Source organism: Mustela putorius, unplaced genomic scaffold, assembly GCF_011764305.1.
Source record: "Mustela putorius furo isolate JIRA1106 unplaced genomic scaffold, ASM1176430v1.1 tig00003853_pilon_pilon_pilon, whole genome shotgun sequence".
NCBI classification, from domain to species: Eukaryota; Metazoa; Chordata; class Mammalia; order Carnivora; family Mustelidae; genus Mustela; species Mustela putorius.
The window spans coordinates 57,209,085-57,229,771 of NW_025422005.1; the positions used below are offsets into that span (position 1 = coordinate 57,209,085).

General features: G+C 33.7%; 1 protein-coding gene across 5 annotated transcripts in view; it reads left to right on the plus strand.

The window, feature by feature from the left end:
* The window catches only part of LRRC7 (leucine rich repeat containing 7), a 572,538-nt gene that overhangs the window by 264,193 nt on the left and 287,658 nt on the right, over positions 1-20,687 (plus strand). For all 5 annotated transcript variants that reach the window (XM_004762996.3, XM_013061642.2, XM_013061643.2 and 2 more), the window contains exons 4-5: positions 2,766-2,883; positions 18,135-18,213. In XM_004762996.3, coding sequence (XP_004763053.1) covers positions 2,766-2,883; positions 18,135-18,213 — 197 coding nt within the window. The remainder of the gene's footprint in view (positions 1-2,765; positions 2,884-18,134; positions 18,214-20,687) is intronic.

Here is a 20,687-nt window from a genome sequence, read left to right on the forward strand (position 1 = left end):
GCCATTCTGACTGGTGTGAGGCTATATCACATTGTAGTTTTGATTTATATTTCCCTGATGATGAGTGATGTTGGTCATCTTTTCATGTGTCTGTTAGTCATCTGAATGTTTTCTTTGGGAAAAGTATTTATCTATGCCTTCTGCCTATTTTTTTTCCTGCCCATTTTTTAACTGGATCATTTAGTTTTGGGTTGCTGAGTTTACTAAGTTTTTTTTATTATATTTTATATACAAACCCTTTATCACATAATGTCATTTGCAAATATCTTCCCCATTCTGAAGGTTGCCTTTTAGTTTTGTTGATTGCTTCCTTTGCTGTGCAGAAGCTTTTTATTTTGATAAAGCCTCAATAGTATATTATTACTTTTGTTTCCTTTGCCTCAGGAGACATATATAATAAGAAGTTGTTATGGCCAATGTAAAAGAGGTTATTGCCTCTGTTCTCCTTTAGGATTTTAATGGTTCCCTGTCTTACATTTAGATCTTTAATCCATTTTGAATTTATTTACGTTTGTGTATGGTGTAAGAAAGTTGTCCTGTTTCATTTTTTCCCATGCTGCTGTCCAGTTTTCCCTACACCATTTGTTGAAAAAACTTTTTCCATTAAAGAAAACCCAAAGGACACCATCAAAAAATTGGTAGAACTGATACACAAATTCAGAAAATTCTCAGGATACAAAATCAATATACAAAAGTCAGTTGTGTTTCTATACATCAATCATGAAGAAGCAGAAAGAGAAATCAAGGAATTGATCCCATTCACAATTGCAACAAAAACCATAAGCTATCTACGAATAAACCTAACCCAAAAGGTAAAAGATCTCTACTCTAAAGACTGTAAAACACTGATGAAAGAAATTGAAAATGGAAGCAATCTACACATTTAAAGCAATCCCTGTCAAAATACCAAGAGTGTTTTTTCACAGAACTAGAACAAACAATCCTAAAATTTGTATAGAGGCAAAAAAGACCCTAAGAAGCCAAAGTAATCTTGAAAAAGAAGAGCAAAAGTGGAAGCATCATAATTCTGGTCTTCCAGTTATATTACAAAGTTGTAGTCTTCAAGACAGTATAGTACTGGCACAAAAGCAGACACATAAATCAATGGAACAGAATAGAACACCCCAAAGGGAACCCACAACTATAGGGTCAATTATTAATCTTTGACAAAACCAGGAACTATAATTAATTCTTTTTTTTTAATTTTTGATGATTAAACTTGAATTTTAAAAAAACAATTTTGAAAATTATTTGTCTGAATTTTGTATAAAATTGCTATAGTAATCAGATCAAAGAGTTGTTAGTGTGTCTTACCAACATCAGTCATGAGTCAACTGAATTTTTAAAATCTATAAATCTATAACTAACCACACTGCATGTGGATCTAATGGTTCTCAGAGAATTATAGAGACTGAGAAAACTTTGAAATTAATGTCTACAATAAATATAGACATCTATTTTTCTATTTTTTAAAGGGAAATTTAGTAGTTAGTAAAAAACAATCCATCAAAGTCCTCTTTTCTAGGTTTTATTAAAAAAAAAAAAAGGTAGCAACACTTCTGTATAACATGTTGAAATTCTAGCATTACGTGAAGTATTGGAAGTCATCTTTGTAAGGAGCCAAAATGGCTTACCAAAAGCAAGAAATTGTATATTTTATCTTAATAAACAATAAGCACAATCTACTTTTTAGAAAACTAACGAGTTAAGAAATAACAACTATGTACTACGTTGTTTTTGCCTATAAATAGTGAATTACTTGAAAGAACAAGCGGTTGTTAAATGTACTGTGAGCCAATTGCACAGTCATAGATCCAGACACTTTATCTATGGGAAATCAGTAAAATAGAATTAGAAATGTCAAATAGAAAAGATCCCATTAAGATAATTTTTCCAGAAGTGAGTAAGAAATTCTGTCCCAACTGTTTATATCTTGGGCATTTAAAATAAGATTGACATAGCTAAAAAATCTAACATTTTTCCCCAAAAAGTATTCCCCCAAAATACTGGAAACACATATATCAAAATAATTAGATCACTGGACTGCTTGATTAAAAATGCAGATTTTTACTCCCATCCCAGATCCGCCTCATCAATACTTCTTTGGGTCAAGTCCAAGAATTCGCATTTTAAATAAGCACCTCCACTTAGCAATGATTAAAACCCTGCTGGATTTGAGAACCATTGGTTCAACACTTGACTCTTCCCTATTTTAACACTTTGGACTGATGGCAGAAGAGAACCAATTGCTAGTGATTTTTTTTTTAACAATATCAAAAGTTAAGTGTTTCATTTGCTAGGGAGTCTTGAAGCAGTGAAGAGGGACACAAAAGAAATATAAGCCCACATATTCAGCTCTATTGCAGTTCTTGAATGTTATATAAATAATTGTTGAACTTGATTAAATGGAAGTGATACGTGAAGAACTGGGGTTATTGTGGTAGCTGTGGGAATAGAAAGGAAGTGACAACTCCAGAAAGTATTTGAAAGAAAAAAAATCAGTAGGACTGGGCAAATTTTACATTAATAATAAACAGAAGGGGAAAGTAGAATACTTTGTGTTTTGAATTTGGATGGCAGAGAATAGTGAGGCATGAACATGCAGATGGTATGTGAAGCATTCTGAAAAGAATTGAGAATACGGAAATGGGAGGTGGCCATTTTATTACCACATTTATAAAAATGAATTGGATTTTGTTACTGAGTTTATGTATGAATGGATTTAACTAAATTGAGATCTAATTAATCATTATTTTCTTTTACAGCAATTGTTCAACTGTCAAGCTCTAAGAAAACTAAGTATTCCTGATAATGATCTTTCAAATCTGCCAACCACTATTGCTAGTTTAGTTAATCTTAAAGAACTCGACATCAGTAAAAATGGTAAGATTCTCATCTTATCTCTAAATACCTTGAATTTTTAATTAAAAATATGCTTCGTTTTCTCCTAGTAAATGATATAATACTTTTTATTCAATTTTATTGTAACTCAGAGTTAATTTTGTTGAAAAGTTAAATCTTAAACTATAAACCAAAGTGAAAATCTCTCTCCCTTCGACTTAAAGTCCCTGACTCATTCAGGCCTTTTTTCCTCTCTGTATTCAGATATTTGATTTAATCTTTTGTTAGGACATTTTATTACCTTTACACTATTTATTTTCCTCATAATCAGAGTAAAATTTTTTTCCATGTGTTCAATGAGACCTACCTTTTCATGCTACTTGGAACTGAACTCCCAATTCCCCTTACTCTGCTCTATTTTCCCCATAGCACTGACCATCTTCTCAGTATTGCAGAATTTACTTATTTATTATGGCTATTGCCTGTCTTCTCCTGCCTCAGGATGTAAATTCTGTTATTGAATAGGAGGAATTTTCTGTTTTGGTCATGGATATATCTATCTCAAATGTCTTGAGCAGTGGCTAGAAAATAATAAGTGTTCAGTAATATTTGTTATATCTCTGACCCAAACTTACATGTGTGGTGATGTTGTTAAATGCTGATGCTGATGTTGATATTCTTGTGGATGACATTTTCTTTTTAATGTTTGTGGGAGTCTCCTGTGTCCTCAGATATTCATAAATCTTGATTTCCTTCCAAATGAATGTCTCCTCATTTTATTAGAATAAGGATTAATCATAAAGGATTATGTCTAGGCACAATTAGGATATAAAACATGACCCCTTCTTAAGCAAGTTGGCTAAACTCTGTGTGTGTGTGTGTACATGTGTGTATTACTTTTCAGGTAGTATGTTTGGTGCCAAAGGAATAGGCATGAAAACAGACCTCTGCCCTCATGAAACTTACATTCTAGTAGATGCATTAGATATTAAACAAGGAATTATGGATGATTAAATAAACAATTAGAGTGAATGCCATGTATACTAGTGAAATAAATCCATTTGGTGTAGCTAGGGAAGATTTACCCTAAGAAATGATACCTAAGCCTAGACAGAACAAACGGAAGTTGTTTTTTTTTTAATTTTTTTTTTTTTATTTGACAGAGAGAGATCACAAGTAGGCAGAGAGGCAGGCAGAGAGAGAGAGAGGAGGAAGCAGGCTCCCTGCTGAGCAGAGAGCCCGATGCGGGACTTGATCCCAGGACCCTGAGATCATGACCTGAGCTGAAGGCAGAGGCTTAACCCACTGAGCCACCCAGGCGCCCAGTATAGTACAAAAGGTTTGATGAACATTATGATATATCAGCCATTGATAGAAGTTACACAAACAGCAAAAGATTTTGACACATCAGTCATTTCACAAAATTATACCTAAGAAAGCTGTCCCTGAGTTCTGTCGCAGAGACCTAGACAGTCACTTAAAGAACATAATACATCCTTTAGGAATCTGTCAAGGGAAGAAACAGTAGATTGGAAAAAATAAGTGCAGTGTTAGAATCACAGTTGACAAGGTTGGAATAGTCCTGGTGGACAAGTCAAGTTTTGTGAGAATGTAATCCGTATTGGCATTTAGGTACTGACAGTAGAATGTTTAATTTTGTGACAGTGACTCACTAAAGTACTAGTCAGTCGAGGCAAAAATTTGCTTGAAATGTGCTTGAATTTGATAAGTGACCTTTTATGATGAAACTAATTCACTTGGAGGCTGGGGTTAAGTCTGATCTTGATTGTCCATGTGGCCCCAAATCTTTACTTTTCATAGCCATTTCTGCCACCCGACATCTTGATTCACCATTTTCCCCCCATAATTCAAAAATACTCTTTTATATTAAAATTTTTATTTAAGTGAACTATTATGTACAGAAAAGTTATCTACCCAATTTGTGTGAATGACATTCTTCTACCTCTCTAACCACAACTCTAACCAACTCATGTCCCCTTCCATTTCATTCTTAGGTGTACCGAATTGTTGCTCCCAAATGCATCAGCCTAATTACTTGTGACAAAGGAAAAATACTGTTTTCTCTTCCCCAAATATTCCTTCCTCCCCATTGCTGTCCTCCTCAGCTAGAGTCTTCGGCACCTTTAAAAGACATTTAAGATGTCATTTATTCTGAGAAACATTTCCTGACCCTTTTTATGCAGAGAGAACTAGTTGTAATCTATGAGCATGCTATTTACCTTTACCTAGGTCTTATTTTGTGTCTTTCAAGGTTTTATGATTTCTTTCAAGAGAGACGCACACATTTTGTTAGAGTTATTTCTAAGTAGTTTATTAGTTTTATGTTGTGTTCATTTTTAAGTACTTTTTAAAATTTTAGTTGATGTTATATGGAAACATTACTAACTTTTAAAAAAAATTTATTTATTTTTGTGTGTGTGTGAGAGAGAGAGCACAGCACAGGGCAGAACAGAGGCAGAGGGAGAAGCAGACCCCATGGAAAAGGGAGCCGATGCTGGGCTTGATCCCAGGACCCTGAGATCATGACCTGAGCCAAAGGCAGGTGCTTAGCCGCTGAGTCACCTAGCACCCAGAAACATTACTAACTTTAATATCTTGACCTTACATTCAATCATGGTGCTAAATACATGACCACTAGATTCTTTTGAATTTTTATGTATAAAATTATATTTTCTGCATATGACAGTTTTTTCTAACCCATCTTTTGTGTTACTTTTTCAAAAGTTATACTTCCCTAGGAAATTACCTATTCCATCATTTAGATATTCAATTGTATTGTCATGCATTGCCCATAGGCTTCTCTCACGTTTTATAAATCTCTACCATATATGTGCCTATTTCTCCCTTTCTGTTTATAGTATTGTTTGTTCATGCCATTTCTTTTTTTACCATCCATCCAATCAGAAGTTTTTCTATTTTACTAATCTTTCGAATAAACCTTTTGCCTCTGAATGGGTTGGTTTATTTTCCATTGTTATTTTTACTTTTCCACTTCCTACTGCAGCAATTTTTATCATGCTACTTCTACTTTCTTGGAATTTACTCAGTTGATTTTTGTATTCTAATATATTAGGGGCTTTTTCAGTCATCACATGATTTTGATTGATCTATATTGTAGACTACATGGTCTGATGGTCTGATGATACTGATCTCTTATTGGCTTTCACATTGTGGCCAAGTATATTGTCAATTTTTAAAATACTACCTTTTGTTTATAATAAAAACTAAAACTACATATTCTCTGGTTATTGAGTATACACTAAGGATCTACTAATACTGCAGTATAGAATTACATAAGATACATGTGTACATATTCAAAAAGGGAAAGGGACAGAAAGAAGAGAGAGACAAGTAAAGAAACATTCATGCCGCATGTAGATCACCCTTCCTCTCTTAAGTCTTTCCGTTACCAAGTTAACATTGCAGCAATCCATGGATAAATGTGTCACCTTCCATGCCAATGGATCTTTTATCATTTATTCCTCAGATCTTAATTCAAAGTAAAATAAAAATCCCATTTATCAGAAATCCATGCATTTTATGATATTGTGATCTCTGAATAATAGCCTATGCCTGTTTGTAAAGCTGATACATAATCATAATAAATTGTTTTATATGATAAAGCAAGACAATGAATGATAAGGTTTAATTAGGCAGTGGTTCAATTTTAAGTCTGATTGTTGATTTGTCATTGCTTCAGAGAGACTGATACTGTAATTTAAGAACTTTAATGAAAATGAATTAACATGAAAGCCCTTCTTAATTCTGTAGCAATTAAGTGATTTTTCTCTCATCATCTAAAACTTATTTCTGTACAAGAACAGATTTGAACAGCATCATAGTGGGCAAAATCACTATTGTTAGTTAAAATGAAAGGCAATCAGAGTTGAGGGCATTATTATGTGTTTTACTGACTTGCCAATTATTCCGCCCTTTCCCCAAATGCATGCAAAACAGTGACAACAGATAATATCCTCAACATTCAGTGAGGAAAGGGAGTTTCTCTCAAACACACTAGAAAAAGAAGATATGAGTAACCAATTAAATGATAAAATCTTTAAAAATTTGAGCATAAGAGAAACAGAGACTCTAGTAGTACGTATATAAATTCCTACGGAAATCTATTTTGGGTCACCTTATGTGAGCTGGGGAGAAAATGTTACCACGCAGTTGTTATCAATTAACAGTAAATACTCTTTTTTGTGTCTGGCAAATCATGAGACCTTCTATTTAGAGTAAAGCTTGGTATTTTGCCCTATTAAATGGCTCCCTTACAACACTCTTAATGTGTTATTTATCTGAAAATCACTAGCTCTTCCCTTACTGTAAGACTACCTTTCCTTTCTATAGAGTCTACTTTTACCCAAGATTATAGTGTTGAAATAAAATGAGAATTGACTCCCTGTGTTTCCATTAGAGGATATGATGGCAACAAGTACCAGGTCTGTTTTCTTGCCACCTTCTCAGAATCATGCCAGGACTTCTCACTTGTTTTTTTATGTCTTCATCAAGAAATAAAATCAATAAGCAATGCTTACAGGTATAACTAACACTTAAATCATCAGGAAATGGCGTTTACAATCTGATTATATAGCTAAATATAAATTTAAAAAAAGGAACTTCCCTCACACCCTCATTCTTCTGAGGTCTGTTCTGAGCTCTGTCACATGAACTGATAACTTTTCCGAGTTGCAACAGAGCCTTTTCTGAGCTGAGTGATTAACCTGTCTTCTGTGTCTCTGTAACTCCTGGAAAATTCTAAGAGAACAAAATCAAACTGGTAATGATGCATGTGAGCCCTCTCTCTACTACTCTGTACTCCCTCCCAGCATCAGTATAAACTCCTTGAGAACAAGAACTGCTGCACCATACATTGTTTCTAGATCTTCAATAGCCACTATCAATATGCAGGCATAGTATGTGCTTAATAAAGTGCTCAATTAATAATGAAGGAAAAATTCATTGGTCAAATATGAAGCAAGATTATTAAATAGCTTATTTTGCTATTATGAATGTTGTGTTTTTCATAATGTTTGTTTCTGAAGTAGAGAGAGAAAGGAAGAGGCAATCAGGTATCACTTTTTAATTCACTTTGTCTAAGTCAGATTGATTCCTCTGTGAATCAACTCATTGTTGGTCAAGGTCACAAAGACTTCTCAAAATTTTTGCCAGACATATCCCTAAGGCAGAATCAATTGTATGACTGTCTCAGATTATTGATCACCTTACCTGCCGTTGGTTTTTCTCTTTATAATGCCAGTAAAGTAGGCAGAGTCTTGTAGGAGACCTTTAGATTCTCCTTGAATGCATTCCTACTGAGTTCTTGATTCTCTTCACTAGAATGATTAGAGGTAAAGCAAACCATTCCAGTCTGTTTATTTTTCTTGCTTTTTCTCTCTTTCTTTTAAGGTGTAAATGACCTGTACATTTTATCCCAACTAACCTAATTGCTGAATGCTTTTGGCTTTCTCATATGCAATAGATTGGTCCCTCTGAAATCTCCCTATAACCACGACTTCCTACTCAGTAGAGTATTGCCCCATTTATCAAATATCTTTGGGGAATGTAGGTTTATACACAAACTATTTTTCTAAAATAATATCATACTTTATCCTTTTATATATCAAAGTATTTTATTTTAATCATTCTGGTTAGAAATTGTTCCAAGAATGTTTCATATTGCATTATGTTCTTTAAATTGGTATAATTAATGCAACTTAACCTTTCCAGGTTGACTTGAGGTCATCATGGGCTGTCTAACTGAAATTTTTCATTAGGTGTAGCTGCTTACCTCTACACATGATAAGAATGATAGACATGAAGAATTCTTTTATTAACTTTGTAGTTTTCCCCATCTCCCCTTCTATTACCAGACATCATTATAATTTATTCATACTTAAACTTTGCCTATTTTGAGTAGCCCCTGTTTTTTCCCTGTAATAAATATCAGTTGAGCAGTATATAAAGAACACAAATATTCTGAACTAAGCTTATAGCACATGTTGCAGATATATTAAAATCAGAAATAAGGAACTTTATTCCTGACCACTACAATTCAGTTTCAGGAAGTTGATACTATCTGAAACTTGACTGAAGGTAATTAAAGAACAATTGCAATTTACAATGCTCCATGTAAAAATGCTGCATAGTCAATCCTGAGTGTGCACTAAACTCAGAATTCCAGAAAGGTGGAGTTGTTTGTATTTGACCTAGGGAGTATGTATGGAACAAATGCAACATAGAGTGCTTTGTTACAAATCCTACACTGTCAATCTTGGTTAGCTAGGACTTATACCTCAAAGTAGTTTAAATCCTAGTTTTGACGGAGGCAATTTAATAGAGGTAAGATTTGATAGTATTTGGGATAAGGTTGGACTGGTTTCAAATCCTGGCTAGCCTCTGAGGCTCAGTTTTTCCATTAGTTAAATGGGAGTAATAAACCACTTTAAAAAACTGTTGTGAGGATGAAATAAAGCAAAGTACTTATAACATTTTCTCAATAAATTCCATTTTTTTCTGCTCCTAAATCTAATCCAGTTTACTAGATATACAAATAGCCTGCCTGTTTTCTCAAAATTGAAATAAAATTATAAAAATCAGTGTCACAATGAAAATGAATATTAGATGAAAACATCAAAATCTCATAAATGTATTTCCTCCTTTATTTTAGACAAGAAATAACATTTTGTTTTTGTCTTTTATCAGCATATGACACTTATATCACAGAATGAACCATTTGGACAGATGATATCTGTGAAATTCAGAAAATAAGCTTGTCAACCTGCACTATCCACAACTATTATCATGTGTATTGATACATACAAAAGTTATAAGTAATAAACATAAATTTTAATGTATATGAAAGAGCACTAACTCATTCAAAATTTGATATTTGTAGGAAGTCTTTTATATTGTGTTTTATTAGAAAGAGATACTTTTGAATCTTAAGCCTCTCTACTAAATTCAAGTATTTCTTTCCATATTTCTAAAATATTTTAGTTCATTGTCTCAAATATTGATGTGAAAATATAATTAGATCCAATTTAATAAACACTTGCTGAGTTTTCATTGTTTTCCTTAGTCTGATTAAGGTACTGTCAGGAATATCAAGAAATTGAATGTCAGCTGATGAATCTCATTTTCCAACTCCATCCTCTTTTCAGATCACTTTCTTACACAACTCCAATCATTTAACCTATCAGAACCACCAATCAATTAATATTCTGACATGTCTTTCCAACCTTGCCTTGTTTGTTTGTCTTTTTTTCTTTTGCCCTCTTTACATTGCTTGAATCCTATGGCAAGTCATCACATGATACCCTTGATACCCTTTCCCTTTTCATATCCATCTGTTTGCTCAGTGAAATGACAAACCTGGCTGAATCCAACTCCCCACCTATTGCTAAAAGGATCTGGAAAAACCACTCAACCACATTGACTGATGTCACTTAGATTTGTGATCAAAAATCTGAAGTTAAGACTTAACACACTTCCCCAATGTCATGTTACATTTCCTTAGGCCATTGAGTTTCCTCTTTTGGTGATTATTTCATTTGTTCTCCTCTGCCTTCAAACTCCTACCATGCCTTCTCTCCCATCTTTGTGGCTACTGATTCTACTCTACTAAAAAAATTAAAGCTCTCAGATGATAACTCCCCCAGATACTTACCATCATAGCTACCCATCTATAAGCCTCTGCACCCACAGTCTCTGACTCCTGCCTGTTAGCACCGATGAAATATTCCTGTTCTTCTCTGAAGCCAGTCTCTCCACTGAATAATCACCTTCTCCTTCCTACCCATAGATACCATTTCAGCAATTCTCCTTGTTTTCTGTTACATCATTAAGATTTACTTTTCTGCTTGTTGACCCTAATTAGTATACACCCATGCTGTTATTTTTTCCATTCTAAAGAAAGCTTCTTGTCTCCTATTCCCTGAATATCCCCCTCCCCCTTGCAGCCAAAGTCTATGTGGGAATGTCTATATTCTCTATCTACAGTTTCTTTCCCCTCATCTTCTCTTAGACCATTCCAGTCTTCAAGCCCACTACTCCTCCAAAATCATTGCAGTCAGGGACACCCTGATCTTGTTTTTAAATCCACAGTCAGTTTTTGGTCATCATTTCATTTGACCTATCAGCATAATTTCAAACAACTGATCACTTCTTCCTGCTTGACATATTCACTTCATTTGGCTTTTAGGAGTCAATACTCACTTATTTTTTGACCCATCTGTCTGATTGACTTTGTTCAGTCTTGTATGCTGATTCTTCCTATCCTCATTTTGGAGTCCTCCATGCCTCAGTTCTTGGTCCTCTTTTCTTCACTATCTTACATCATTAGTGTTCACATTTTGTCCCATGGTTTAAATACTATCTATATAATAATGACTCCCCAATATTTTGACCTGAAGTCCAGACCTATCTCCTAAACTCTAGGTTCATAAACAAATACCTACCTGACATGCCCTCTTAGAAGTCTAACAGACATCTCAAATTATACAAGTCCAAAAGTGAACTCTTTATCTTCTCTTCAATACCTATTTCACATACTGCTTTTTCCATCTAAATTAAGGGGAACCCCTTCATTCAAGTTGCTTGGACCAAAAAACTGAGTCATCCTTGATCCTCTTTTTTCTTTCATACTCCAGATCTAATCTATCAGGAAATCTATTGGTCTTACATTCAAAATACATCCAGCTCCCTTTCACTTATCATTCCTTCCACTGCTCTCAGTGGAAAGCCACCATCAACTCTTTTCATATTTTACTTACAGAAACCTCCAGTTGGCTTTCCTCCTAGAAAGGCCACCCTACTCAAGGACCAGAATGATTCTCTTAAACTATAAATCAGACCAAATTACCCTTATGTCCTTCGGTGTTTCTTTATTTCATTTAGAGTAAGAACCAAAGTCCTTGCAATGGCTTGAGAAGCCCTATATGTGTAGCTACTCTCATCTTAGCCCCATATCCACACCCCTGTTATCTCTCTGACTTAACATTTTGCTACTTTTCTCTTTGCTGTATTTTAACCATTCTGGTCTCCTTACTTATTTCTAGAATACACTAGGCATACTCAGGCCTCGTAGCATCTTCACTATCTATTCCTTGTGCCTGGAATATTCTGACTTTCCACTCTCAGACATCCAGACATCTGTATCTTATCTCTTTCACCTTGTTTAAGTCCTTGTTCAAATGCCATCTTCCTAATCAATAATGAGGCTTACCCTAATCACCCTAGTTAACCTAAAAATTCCCAGGTGTTTCTGATCCTTCTTCATTCTGCTCTTAAATCTTTTCCCATGGCATTCCTTATTGCTAAGATACTATATAATTTTATATATTTACATTAATTTTCTCCATGTTTTATTGTACAAATTCTTTTGCTAGAATAAAAGCTCTGCAAATGAGGAGAATGTATCCATTTTTTTCATGCCATGTCCCGAATGTTTAGTACAGTTCCTAACAGAGTAGGTACTCAAATATTTGTCAAATATATGAATGGCCCTTTTCTCTCGAGGACATTATAATCACAATTAGTGAGTCAAATATCAGAAAACTATATATAATAAAATGGTAAAGCAGTGACTCTTCAACTTGTAAAGAAGTACCATGTCTCACTTCTTAGTGATATTTAATTTCAGACATAGTGTAATCTAAAATACTAGGTATTAAGAGGAAAGAGTGACATGGACTAAAATAATTGAATAGATTTTCATGCAAATGATAGAATTTATATGTGTTTTTTATTGATATTTATATTGAGGATTTAGGTGAGGGAGTGAATGAGGACAGGTAAAAATTATAACATTAAATAAATATATTCAGAAAATAAGTTAAAAATGGTTTATATGTTATAAAAATGTCACATTCCAGCTTGGCTTTCATTTATGATCATAAGGATCAATGTTGCTATTGTTATTGTTAGGCTCTATGTTTGATAATGACAAAATTGTTTGCTTCGCTTCGACTCTGTACTTATCTATTGCATGGGAAAAACATTTGATTTCATTCTTTAATATCAACTTAAAACCAACTTAAAGTCTAACCCAAAATTTTAATGACAATTTAGTTTTGTTTTATTTTGACACCAATAATCTTTTTATAACTAAATAAGGTTGAAATCTATATTATATTTATAGGCTTAAGATCATTCTGTGAAGAGGTAGTCATCTGCATTAGTAATAGATAAGATAGTCCAAATAAAAACAACCAGATATTCTAAATTTAGCTGTGATTTTTCAATTTCTCCCATGCTAAGCAGGAAAGATCCATATTTGATTGATTTGGGAATTCTCTTTCCCTTCTTCTGCACACCCTCTGCAAGAATGACAGAGATTTGTAATGATCAAATGGAGGAAACAGGAAAGAGAACAAGAATGAATAATCCACAAAGTGAATAAATTCTTGAATAATTGAAAGTTGAGCAGGAACTTATTTAATCTAACTTCTTTTAAAAAAGGAAGGGCAAAGAAAACAATCAGATAAAGTTGTCAATCATATCTTTTTTACTTCAAGTTGTTAATATTCTGTTAATGCAACTTTGATTGGTTCCATTACACTAAAAGTTTTGTTTCTGTTTTAAGTTCCAGGATACAGAAATGTTATTTCTTATTTGAAGGTATTTCTGTGAACATATTCAAGATGGTCTTGTGATATGGTTACTGAAGTAAACATATTGTGAAAATATTACCATAGTGTCTTCATTGAGCAAGTAAACATTTATTGGTATCATCAACTTTTTATGAATAGAACTTAGTCTATTTTAAAATCTAAATACACCATTTTGACTATACTTTGCCATGTAATTATATAATTATATATATAGCACTGTCATTGGTTTTTCAGCCAAGGTTTGAATCTAGTTTTTTTTTTAGTTTTAATTTTTATTTTTTATAAACATATAATATATTTTTATCCCCAGGGGTACAAGTCTGTGAATCGCCAGGTTTACACACTTCACACCACCATAGTATATACCCTCCCCGATGTACATAACCCCATCCCCCCTTCTCCCAACCCCCCTCCCCCCAGCAACCCTCAGTTTGTTTTGTGAGATTAAGAGTCACTTATGGTTTGTCTCCCTCCTAATCCCATCTTGTTTCATTTATTCTTCTCCTACCCCCTTAACCTCCCATGTTGCATCACCACTTCCTCATATCAGGGAGATCATATGATAGTTGTCTTTCTCTGATTGACTTATTTTGCTAAGCATGATACCCTGTAGTTCCATCCACGTCGTCGCAAATGGCAAGATATCATTTCTTTTGATGGCTGCATAGGATTCTATTGTGTATATATACCACACCTTCTTTATCCATTCATCTGTTGAAGGATATCAAGGTTCTTTCCATAGTCTGGCTTTTGTAGACATTGCTGCTATAAACATTTGGGTGCATGTGCCCCTTCAGATCACTCCGTTTGTATCTTTAGGGTAAATACCCAGTAGTGCAATTGCTGGGTCATAGGGTAGTTCTATTTTCAACATTTTGAGGAACCTCCATGCTGTTTTCCAGAGTGGTTGCACCAGCTTGCATTCCCACCAACAGTGTAGGAGGGTTCCCCTTTCTCCACATCCTCACCAGCATCTGTCATTTCCTGACTTGTTAATTTTAGCCATTCTGACTGGTGTGAGGTGATATCTCATTATGGTTTTGATTTGTATTTCCCTGATGCCGAGTGATATGGAGCACTTTTTCATGTGTCTGTTGGCCATCTGGATGTCTTCTTTGCAAAAATGTCTGTTCATGTCTTCTGCCCATTTCTTGTGAATCTAGTCTTTTAAAATCTAAAATCTAAATACACCATTTTGACTATACTTTGTCATGTAATTATATATTTATATATATAGCACAGTTCTCATTGGTTTTTCAGCCAAGATTTGAATCTAGTCTAAATATAATGAGCTTAAACCTTCAGGGAGTCGGGAAAGTGAATGCTTAATACCCTTGGAAGAGAGTTCCTCACAGGCTGTGTTAGAAAGTTTATGTGTTGTCTCAACTGAAAAACAGGGAATAGAACTTGAATTGTAATGGTCTACAAATGCTTGACCTCCTCATTTCCTAGAGTTATCACAAGTAAAAATGGTTGAAATAGGTATATTGTTAAAGTGGAGGGTATGTATCCCTCTATTTCTGGATGAATGCATTTGAAAATCAAAACAAAGTTCGTGGTAGAAAATTGTGTGTGTATGTGTGTGTGTGTGTTAGTTACAAACATAAACTTTTTTTTAAATCAAAAACATTGTGTTTCAGAGGACCAGACAGATCAGCCACAAAGACTTGTTAATAAAGGTGTGGATTCTATAACCAAATCTATCTTAATTTTAATAGGAAGTAACATAATGAAATAAAAAAGAATAAAAGATGTAGTGTTAAAAAATCAAATTAATTCCTTCCTATATCCGTTCTCATCTATAAACACCCTTTAGGTATTTATATGTTACCTAATCTTTGTTAATGTATGGTTCTTCATCCATAAAATTAAAACAATATTGCCTAATATATCTTCCTCATAAGATTATTAAGAGAATTAAATTATTTTATACTGTGGTTTATTAATACATGAATTTTATCCAGTATATATTAGGTACTTTCAAGTGCCAGACATGATACTAATTGCTTTACCTTTCTACCATCTAATACTCAGATCAACCTTGTGAATTAGACAAGAAATGAATATGTGATGCTCAAATATTATATCACATGAGATTATAGGGCTAGTTAAGTAACAGCACTGAGATACAGTCATGTTTCCAATCTGTGCATTTAATTCTTTGCTAAACTACCTCTTCATGTTTAGATTGAACTATGAGTTAAAGATATGTTCTAGAACTTTTCCTAAACCTTATGGCCCATATATTAGTACATATAGTAAAGTTCCCCTGAAAAAGTTTGAGAGCATTTATCTCAAAGATATGTTAATTAGATATTAGAATAGTCATTCAGCATACTAATTCCTATTTATATGCTTTGTTCTCTTAGGTGGATAAATTCTATAGATGTAGTACCTTAAGCCAGGTCATTTTGGTATTTGGTTCTTTTCTTGACTGAGACAATCTACTTCTATTTACTGCAGCCCTTGACTAGCACTGGAGTTAAGGGGGGCCATTCTCCTGCACTGTCAAAAAGTCACATATAACTTTATACTCTCCCAAAACTTAACTACTAATGGCCTACTTTTGACTAGAAGCCTTATCAAAAACACACAGCTGATTAACACATATTTTGTGTGTTAAATATATTAATACTGTATTCTTACAACTACATAGGTGAGAGAAAAGAAATGTTAAGAAAGAAAATACATTTATGGTACTGCATGTATCTATTGATAAAAATCCATGGATAAGGGGACCTTTGCAGTTCAAATCCGTGCTGTTCAAGGGTCAACTGTATTTCTAATAATTATAGATAACATTTATGAAGCACTTTGTGCCAATTACTTAATCTGCTTTATCTCCCTGTTCTTTTCACAACTCTCTTTGAAACCATTTGTATAATCACCAATTTTCAAAGTAGGAAACTGAGACATTGAACATTTAAATGACTTGCATTAGATTACCAAGCCAGTAAGTGTGAAGTTGGGATTCCACCTTAATTCAATAGAATCTTCTTTGAAAAACTTTAAGTTGGAACTGCAAACAACTAATAAAAGTTTTTTTAAACAAGTAATTTAGTAGTATTTTCACCACAACAGGGAATTCCATTTTCAGTAGAAGATAAAGAATTACAGTGTTTTTCTTAAAATCATTTTTAAATTTGCTTCTATTTCTATGTCTTGGTTTACACATAATTTAAGGAAAATTTATCCCAAGGCAAGCACCTGTAGAGATAAGGCACCAGGTTCTCCAGTATGCAATGAGCACAAATTGGTGACCAAACAGCAAAAGCTAAAGGGTAAATGAAGTCTTATTCCCCGCTTAGTTGTTGATATCCAAAGTAAATATAAATACTAAATGAAAATGTTGAGGACATCTCAAGGATTGAATTACTGACTTCTTTGCCATTTTATTAAAGTCTAGTTAATGAAGGCTTCTTTAGGTATTATGGTCTTTCTAAAAAAGAAAATTGGCTTTTCCCATTCAATTTTTAGGGAGAAAAAGCATGAGAAACATCCCCATGTAATCTTTTATATCTGTCATTTGCAGTGGGTAAGTGACCCACCTTGATTTGACCATCCTCCTGCTGCTTCACTGCACTTCAAGGTTTTATGGACATGGTTGTCTAGGTCAATGGGAGGGTTTTCTTTCTTGTGTATCTATCATTAAAACGTTCCACAGAAACCTACTGCAAAATGTTCCTTATCTTTTTGTCAAATATGAAGCAGTGAATAAGACTGGTAACTTATGGAAATTTTTTACACCCTTAATAATCATTTCAAAAATTTAGAGCACATAGTACTGCAGGCATATAAGAATATCTTCATATTTCTGCCTTCTTTTCTTTTATAGGGCCCACTGTATTGATTCACTTATATCAATTGGAATATCCTCCACATCTTTTATTTCTCTGACCTTCACATTTATTGGGCTAGGTTTGTGGCTTGCTGATTTCTAGTTTTGTAGAAAGACCTATGTTTTTCTATCACATAGCCTACAGCACAACTTTGACAGCAGATGAGCAGTTCTCCAAGGGCGTTGAGCCAGACTGGTTATCTCAGACACTCCAGAGAGGACCCAAGATGAGCTGCTCACCTCTTCACTCTTTCAGGCAGATGCAGAACAACACTCTGTGCAGCCAACAAGGAAGACTTGCATAAAATTTGTTAGAGACCCGTAGTAATTTGGGAATCTGTTGTTTTTTGTGTGATATATCCTTAGATATTTTTCACACATATGTTTCAATCTTCCCATCTTATAAAATAAAAGAAAAAAATTATCTTCTGATTTCTTTATATCTGATATTTCCTTCCCCTAGTAGCAGCACTTACTGACCAAATACTTATTTTTATTGCTTTAAATTTGTATAGAGCCAAGATCCATCTCATGCCAAATATACAATTGTCTTCAATTTTATATCCAATTTCTTATTACTGTGATAAAATACTATTTAAATTAAAATTTATTTTAAAGTGTATATTTAAAGTGTATATATTATGTAACACTGATATATTATTACATTATTATGCTTAATTAAATGATTATCCTAAAGGTGTATTGATATTATATCTATACTGTGTTCATAGTTTTGATTAATTGTTCTTAATATTAGAACTATAGTTTAAAGAATTTTTGCTGGGACATTTTCATGTGCTTTTTTTTTCTTTACATTTTAGGTGTACAAGAATTTCCAGAAAACATTAAATGTTGTAAGTGTTTAACAATTATTGAAGCCAGTGTCAATCCCATTTCTAAGTGAGTATGAGTGTTTATATTTTACTTGTATTTATGTTTCCATTGGATAATAATGTACACAGATAAAGGAACCTCACATAATAAATGAATTTTAAATTATTTATTTAAAATTCAATTTAATAGAATGATGAGGAAAATAATCAAAATAGTTTAATAAAAGATGATTAAAAGCACTGCTGAATAATGATGAAGGCCTAATTGGCACAGGATTGCATTACTTTGAAGTAATCTATGTCATCACCTTTGGTTCTCAGGCAACATTCCATGAAAGAGCACTGAAATGAAAGAAACTGTTATTAGTTATGATCACAGTGGAAAATTAACATCAAGGATCTAATGAAAGTTCAAGAGAGTACAAGAGTTTGAGATACGGATAAGTGCATGAAAATAGCTGATCATGTAATTCTAGCTGAAAAATGAATTATGACTAGAAAAAGAGAGTATTTGTGTTCAGGGAAGAGCAAAAAGACAGTTCTATGAGGAAAAGAGAATGGCGACTTGGATGGTAAAGATGCTATGATCAGAAATGGGGCATTTGTGGCTTGCGATCTGTTAGTAGAGAAATGGCATGGGAAGATGAGACCCAACATGTATCAATCAATGTTGGTAAATTATGGTTATGTCATAGACATAGTGTGCACTGTGCAATCAAATAGGTCAAGAAAAAACAGAGTGAATGGCAAAGTCATGAATTTGTAAGTTAAATTTACTTAACAATAGCAGTGAACATAAAACCTGGAAGGACAGTAGCAGCAATATCTGGGAGAGGCTGAAGCAAATCAGTGGTATTGGGATGCAGATAATGAGGCTCAGTAAGACTGACATTATAATTATACAAAAACTGACAGTAGGATTTGAGAAAAAACTTAGGTCATCGGTTTATATTAAATTGGGGAGACTGGGAGAAACTGAAGCCCACTGGAAAGGCATTTAATGAGTAGTGTCTTTTAGAAGAACAAAGGAAGTTTATCAAAGGGAATTTGAAGGGAAATTTTTTCATCAACATAGTTGAGAAGAGGGAGTAATGAGGATGGTTTCTTTAAGGGTCATGAGAAGAGGCTGTAGATGAGAGTAGGAACAGATTATAAAAGGAGATAAAAGTTTAGATGGAGGTCTTTACAGTGAATTGTTTGTAAAATAACTTATGGCCTTTGGTAGAAAGTGTGGAACATCAAGAAATAAAATGTGTTTGAAAGGGAACAAATTTTCTACCTCAAAAGTAGATTATTGAAGAGAAAAAAAAAATTGTGAAAAGAATTTTCCAAAACTCTTAATCTAGAATGCAGTCCTCTCAACAAATAGACATTGCTAGCTTTTCACATAAAGACCACAGCTATATGCTTGACTGAAGTCATAATCCAGGACAGATAATGAATTCTTTTTCAAAACTATAGTTTTAGTGGCTGTATCTCTGAATTCCTTCCATATTTAGGCTTTTTAAAAGATGAATATGACTTGTTTCATTAAAAAATGTCTAACATTAAAAGCATTAAGTAGTTTGGGAATTCATAAAAATTAAAAAAAGTCAATTTAAGTTGTATACTAATTTTAAAGGCTTTTTAAGATATAATTCATATATAGTAAAATTTACCTTTTACCTATATGGCTTAGTGAATTTTGACAAATGTATACAGTTGTGTACCACAACTATAATAAGATAGAGACTATTTCCATCTCCCCAAAATTCCCTCAGCTCAATCATCCATTTCTCTAATTTCTATGATTTTGGCTTTTCCAAATGTCATATAAATAATATCATCCTGTTGTGTCCAACTTCTTTCACTTAACAGTGATTTTGAGATTTATCCACATTGGTTCAAGAAGTAAGTAGTATTACATTCCTTTTTATTTCTAGGTAATATTACATTGTATAGAAATACCATAAGTTATTTATCTATTCATCAGTTGATAGACATTTAGGATGTTTGTGCCAGCATATTTTTTTTTAATTTATTTCTTTTCAATGTAACAGTATTCATTGTTTTTGCACCACACCCAGTGCTCCATGCAATCTGTGCCCTCTCTTAATGCCCACCACCTGGTTCCCCCAACCTCCCACCCCCCACCCCTTCAAAACCCTCAGATTGTTTTTCAGAGTCCATAGTCTCTTGTGGTTCACTTCCCCTTCCAATTTCCCTTAACTCCCTTCTCCTCTCTAACTCCCCTGTCCTCCATGCTATTTGTTATGCTCCACAAATAAGTGAAACAATATGATAATTGACTCTCTCTGCTTAACTTATTTCACTCAGCATAATCTCTTCCAGTCCCGTCCATGTTGCTACAAAAGTTGGGTATTCATCCTTCTGATGGAGGCATAATACTCCATAGTTTATACGGACCACATCTTCCTTATCCATTCGTCCGTTGAAGGGCATCTTGGTTCTTTCCACAGTTTGGCGACTGTGGCCATTGCTGCTCTAAACATTGGGCTACAGATGGCCCTTCTTTTCACTCCATCTGTATCTTTGTGGTAA